Here is a 6,788-nt window from a genome sequence, read left to right on the forward strand (position 1 = left end):
GGGTTTAGTATAAGTTAGATTCAAATTAAATGGTATGTTTTCTAACTGATCCTGCATGATTTAAATTATATGAAACTCCTATTGATCTATCAAATAAATCAAGATCCAAGGTAATAACAAAATCAATCAGAGGCATAAGAGACGAAGCACCGACATCACGATCATCACAGATAAGGACAATTTTCCTTTTGTCTCACTATCAGTTTGGTTTCTCCTATTCCTTTTTGTCAGCATTTACTCATTTGTAATTTTTATATGAAACAACTATTAATATATGTAGGCTTGCAACTCTTGCTATGGTAGTTGTCTGTATATAGCATCATAACAAAAGAATGATCAATATATCACTTTGCAATCTTTGTGTCGTCTGTCGAAACAATGTGTCTCAATAGCAATTCATAGAAAACTAGAGCTAAATCAGAAATAGTTTGTAGTTCTATGTGACAGTCAGAGCGCCATCTAATTGAACAAGAATCCGAAGTTTTCATTCTAGATCCAAGATATACACGTACACATTATCATTGGATTAGAAGTTCTCGAAGACAAGTAATTGTGCATTGAGAAAATCCACATACATACATACATTATCATTGGATTAGAAAAGTTCTCGAAGACTGACAATTGTGCATTGAGAAGATCCATATCGTAAAGAACGGATCGGATATGATGACCAAAATCTTATCTAAAAGTAAGTTAGATGAACCAACTGTACAATACAAATTTCTTAGTAGTACCGTACCGCAATCAAAATCAAAAACACTTTTATTATGACCCATATTGATAACAAGCACATCATTATCAAAGAAGTAACAATTCCCTGGGCATCCAGGAAAAATCGAATGCAATTACAGATAAAGAGCTATTGGGGACATAGAGCATTGCACGGTTGCTTAGATTTTAATGTTCACCCACTTATGCTCTGCCCCAAAACCTAGTTTGAAAACCCTGAAACAGATTGTAAGCTAGACGATACCATTCTCTTGCCGTGTTGGATAAAATCCTCATACAATGTCTCGAAAGTCCTTCGGCTAAACAAGGCTTTGAGTAGTATGAATTCGCTGAAAACCATAAGGGGCGAGGACAAACAGTAATGGAATTAATTGTACAAATTTTCTCAATATTACCAGAACCAAGATCGAAAACACCTTTATCATGACCCATGTTGATCATTTGCATATCGTCATCACAGAAGTAGATACAATTCCCCCGGCATCCAGGATAATCAGATGCAATCACGGACAAAGAGTTATTAGGGCCCAAAAACAATGCACGATCGCCTAGATTTTTAACCTCCACCCACTTATGCTCGGCAAAGTCTAGTTTGGAAACCCTGAAACTGATTGTGAGACGATAATTTTCTCCTTCTTTGTGTTGGATATATGCACCATAGTTCCTCTCTATCTGCAAAAGGTCAGTTGAAGACTCCACGAGATAATTGCGTCCGCCGCCGCCGCCGCCATAATACATTCTCGTGGACATTTCCCGGTTGGGTTTTATAAATAATGACTTAGTGGGAGAAGGACCATCGAGGCCCTTCACTAAATCAACCTCTCCTCTACACCTCAAAGCATACAAGTCACCTTTGTAAAATGTAATGTCGGAGTAAACGGGACGTCGTTGTCGTGATCCTCCTTTGACGTAGCCACCTCGTATTTTCTTCCAAATAAATGGGTCGTCGTTGTCCTCTCCAGGCTTATAGAAAAGCAACATGGCGTGATGGTGGGGAATAGCTATGACAATTGGAGATTCAGCATTAGGGGATGTAATAGCCTTATATATGTACTGATTGCGCATGCGGTTTGTGTCCCATACCATGTCAGGGAAGACCCTAAACCAGTCTTTAACAATATAAACTAGGGAATTGTGTTTTTCTTCCGAAATTCCAACATGGGGGAACGTGGTGAGTGGAGGAAGGTTGACTACTTTCCCAGTGAAGGGACGCAGGAGTTGAAACTCTGAATTCCCATGAACGGTAATTAGCCATCCAAAAGAAGAGCCACAGATTCGACGTCCCTGTAACTCTTGTATATCCACTTTATGAATTGCTCCATCCAGAATACTAAAAAAGCCCAAGACAGGGTCGGGACAATAGTTATCGCTAGTGTTGGCTGGAGGGGCTTGGCCGACAACATCATAGTAGGGAACAATTAGCCATGGTAGACGACCACCCTTGTGGTGGAGGTGGAGGCCAACTGAAGCAAGAGATCTCCAGGAAGAGCAGACTGATCCGAACCTCGCAAAATCAGGAAACCCAAGATGTTTAACGATCAGTTTTAACATATCATCAGGAAGTTTGTTCCAGTCAACAACCACTTTATGAAGGCTCTTATTACTTGTTGGTGAAGATTTGTTTGCAGAGAGACACATCTGGTAAGCAGTAGGGAAAGGCAGGTGTACAAAACGGCAGAGGAATACTTTGATGACGATATGATCTCTATGAACTCTAATTCCGGATTTAATTAAGGTAGAAAGATGCGTTTGCTTTTCAATTCTGAAAGAAAAAGACACGGGCGGCCAGTGGACTTTTCATTCAATGAGGACACTTAGGGCAGGGATCGGGTCGGATATAGCTATATCCGAATCCGAATAATTTCACATTATCCGAATCCGAATCCGACCCGAACCCGACTAACCCGATCAGATAACACTAAAAATTCAAAAAAAACCCAAAAATTATATCCGAATCGAACCCGAATACATAAATGGATATGAAAATCAACCCGAACCAGCCAGATTCGGTGTCGGGTCGGGTCGGATTCGGGTCTACCCGACCCGATTCCCTGCCCTAAGGACACTACATACCGTACTATGTTTTTCTTCATATAGATGGCAACTAGCTGTTAATGGTTAGGGCTGTCAATGGGCGGGACAAGCCGAGCCCGATTGAATCGAACCGATAAGATAAGGACTAAGGCTAAGTCCAATCCACCAAACCACAATAGTACAGTGGATAGTGTTAGCGGGTTAGCGTTTCCAAAACCAATGGGTTTTTTTTTATAGCCGCCAATACCAATGGCGTATAGGAAGGAATTTTGTTTTTTTTGGACTCTCCACTCTTTAAAAAAAAATTCTACCCGCCACACAATATGCTGGCTTAGATTTTTTCTGCCTGCCACTCATACTGGCATGTAGACTTGATGCTATCTCGTTAAAACTGACGCTATAGATAGGTAAACTTATACCGATAGCAAAATATAATTATTGTAAATTTAAGGTAGTTCATCGTAAGGAATAAATTTAAGGAACCTCCGCGACAAACTTATTGTATAAACTACTATTACAACCTATAATCTCACAAGTCTCTCTAGTCTTTCCTCTCTCTCTTTTTCTCTCTCTATGGATTCTCTTTCTTTTCTCTTTTCACTTTTCTCCTTCTTTTTATCCCCCTCTCTCGTCCATGGTCTCTCCTCTTTCCACGTATCGCGGCAGTTACCTTGCAGTTATGGTTCCGCTCTCCCTCTCTCCATGTCTCGCAGTTCGAGCGGTTGGGATATCGCTGGATCGATCTGTGCAACCTGTCTCCCCAGCTATACCACATCCGGTCCCATTGTTACCACTAACCTCCTATGTCATGTATCGCCCTATCTGGACCGATTAGCGGTCCCGGATATACAACGGTGTTTACTCGAAATTTTCCAATCCCTCCGCGAAACTAGGGGAGTGCGGTCGCGAAGTCCCGGCATTGATCCAGGAAAAAGCCACTCCTCTCTTACTTGACCGCTTCTCTAAAAAGACATTGGCAAATACCAAGGCCCCTCTATCGTCGCCGCCCCCAAAGAAAGAAAGCCCAAACCATCCCCACCTCAAAAAAAGAAAGCCGCCCTACAAGTCTTTCAACTATACCACCAAAATCTCTCATTCACGAGCAGTTGCCCAACGTGCTGCTGCTGCTAAAACTAAGACTACTACCGCGGAGACCCTTCATCCTTCATACTCTCGTGTGGCTGAGTGGGAAGACGATTTTGTCCATACTTCTGCCCCCCCCTTCTGCTACCAAAATGGATGTGAACAAGTACAAGCTTTGGGACAGCGACTCTGATGGAGATGCGCCTGTCGACGTGTCAAACAAGAGCCCTCCCACCAAAAGGGCTAAAATTTCTTCCACTGCTCCTCCACCTACCACTGGCCGCAATGAACCTCCGCGGTCTGCTATATCTTCTCGCCGCCCCAGACAGGATTCCTCTTCAGTTGGTCCTTTAACATCTGGCCCTGTCGAAGTGTGGCATCCCAAGTTCAAGGCTAGGGACCGCAATGTCACTACGCGAGACTCAGCTTTGGAAAATCCAGCTGTTGCCGCCTCTTTATTTTTCAGCTCTCATCTCCCTCGGGATCAAGCTTATGGAGATTCTGGAACCGTTGCTTCCCATAGGGCCTCCATTTACACTGGGTGGGAAAAGGTATGTGTTATTGATTCTATTGCTCATTATCCTTTGTGCTACCTTTTATACCCAATATGTATATATATGTACCGAAGTCTAGATATCGGCTGTAATGCTTTGGCGGCCTTACTAGCACCGTGGAGAATTTGGAGGCAAGGCGGAGAGATACATGGTCCACGATGGGTCGGAAAGCAAGGTATGCCAAAGTTTGGAGAAGGATAGGGACGAGTGTCGGATCAAGGCGTCAAGGTCCACAAGGAGCTTCGGTGGCGAGGACAAGCACCACGACTCACGTGGCGGGGTCAATTCTAAAATGGAAAGCCTCAAAGAGGCGGAGACTTGCCACTCAAGCCGCTGTAGATAAGGCGTCAAAGAGGCCGCGGATCGGTCCGGGGCCTCGGCTGAAGAAGATTGCCGCCGAATTACAACAACAACTTGATCGGCTTAAGCTGCCGCAGTCGACTTCTTCCATCGCCTCCTCCTGTTGTAGATACACCGCCTTAGTATCACCAACCGTGCATCCCGGAAGCTGCCGAGACGCCTACCTCGAAGTGGCGACTCCCATTACCGGTGGCGACCGCTTCTCCGATGGAGGCGAATGAAGATGCTAGCATGGTGTCGGTGAAGATGTAAATACTTCTCTTGAAGAACCTCTTTCGATCCCTCGTGATTGACACATGTCGGTTCTTTCTTTCTTTGCGGATGTCTTTGGATTTGTAATTTAGTTTGAACAATTATCGTTGTGTTTGTGAGGAACAATGTCTCATGTTATGTGTTTGGAAAAATGCTTATTCGATACACTACTTTTGCGTAGTATGTGTCAAACGACTTGCATTGTACTCTTTTTGCATTGTAATTTACTATCTGTCGTACTTCTATTTCGGCGTATTTCTACTTCGTTATGCATTGGAGCCATTGATCTATATGGTACTTTGACTTAATCTCTTTTTCATTTGCATTTGCACACTCAGCTAGCATGACACTAGCTAGGGCTGCCCCCATGTTATTCGGACATGCAGTCTGGGAAGGGTTCCCCCCCCCCCCCGCTCTCTCCATTTGTATAGCTGTGAAGCTAGTTAGTGTTGCCCCCAGTTTGATTCGGACATGAGGTCCGCGAAGGGCTCTTCCCCCCCCTTTCCTTTTTGTCTAGCTGTGAAGCTAGTTAGGGTTACCCCAGTTTGATTCGGACATGAAGTCCGCGAAGGGCTCCCCACACTCTCTTGTTGTATAGCTTTTTGAAGCTAGTTAGGGTTGCCCCTAGTTTGATTCGGACATGAAGTCCGCGAAGGGCTCTTCCCCAAAGGCACTCTCTATTTGTATAGGCTGTGAAGCTAGTTAGGGTTACCCCCAGTTTGATTCGGACATGAAGTCCGCGAAGGGCTCTTCCCGCTCTCTCTTGTTGTATAGCTTTGAAGCTAGTTAGGGTTGCCCCGGTTTGATTCGGACATGAAGTCAGCGAAGGGCTCTTCCCCCAGACTCTCTATATGTATAGTTGTGAAGCTAGTTAGGGTTGCCCCGGTTTGATTCGGACATGAAGTCCGCCAAGGGCTCTTCCCCCCCGCCGGACTCTCTATATGTATAGCTGTGAAGCTAGTTAGGGTTGCCCACAGTTTGATTCGGACATTAAGTCCGCGAAAGGGCTCTCAGCTCTCTCTTGCTGTATAGCTGTGAAGCTTGACGGGACAATTATATTCATCCCTTGTTTTATTTCTATTATCTACTGCTAACTCGTTTGGAAGAAGTGCTTGTTTATTTCATAGTCATAAAAATAAACAATACAGATAATTTGCTATCAAATACGAAAAGATTAAACAAAGGTCTTAGACATGGAACTCTTTCAGCATTCTGATATTCCACGGTCTTTCTATCTTTTCTCCATGTGAAGCGTAATCCATAAGTACCGGATGTACCCTTCTTCTGCGATGACATATGGACCTTTCCCGGTTTGTCCCCAACTTTCCGTCATTTTTCTTTCTTGGTGGTTGGAGTAACACGCCGCAAAGACGTAGTCACCCACATTGAAACTCCGTTGGCTTCACTTTCGTTTATCGTCTTTCTCTGCAGAGTCCGATGGTATTCCTCCAACCGAATCACGGGCTATCTCTCTTTTTTCTTCCACAAGATTCAAATCCAGCGGCTAATATTTTCTCATTGCCCGCTTTCCCACGCTGCGTTTCGTCGTGGACTCTATCATCTCTTGGAATGGCGGCCTCTACTCCGTACTCCATTCGCGACGGTGATTCATTAGTGGATGTTCTTGGTGTAGTTCGGTATGCCCACGGCCACATGAGGTAAGTGTTCAGCCCATGCTCCCTTCCGCTCCTCGGTTTTTCTTAAGGTTATCCATAATGACTTTGTTTGAAGCCTTCGGCTCGTCCATTCCCTCCGGATTGTAGGGGCTGAGAACCC

The 6,788-nt window shown here is 44.3% G+C and overlaps 1 protein-coding gene across 1 annotated transcript; it reads right to left on the reverse strand.

The window, feature by feature from the left end:
• Nucleotides 1–707: 707 nt before the first annotated feature.
• On the reverse strand, nucleotides 708–2,547 carry LOC147483711 (F-box protein At2g26160-like). The gene has a single exon (XM_086577595.1). It carries the CDS (start codon nucleotides 2,365–2,367, stop codon nucleotides 913–915), a length of 1,455 nt encoding a protein of 484 aa, XP_086433721.1. The 5' UTR covers nucleotides 2,368–2,547; the 3' UTR covers nucleotides 708–912.
• Between the last annotated feature and the right edge of the window lie 4,241 nt (nucleotides 2,548–6,788).

This window comes from Coptis chinensis, chromosome 8 (assembly GCF_015680905.1).
Source record: "Coptis chinensis isolate HL-2020 chromosome 8, ASM1568090v1, whole genome shotgun sequence".
Taxonomy (NCBI): Eukaryota; Viridiplantae; Streptophyta; class Magnoliopsida; order Ranunculales; family Ranunculaceae; genus Coptis; species Coptis chinensis.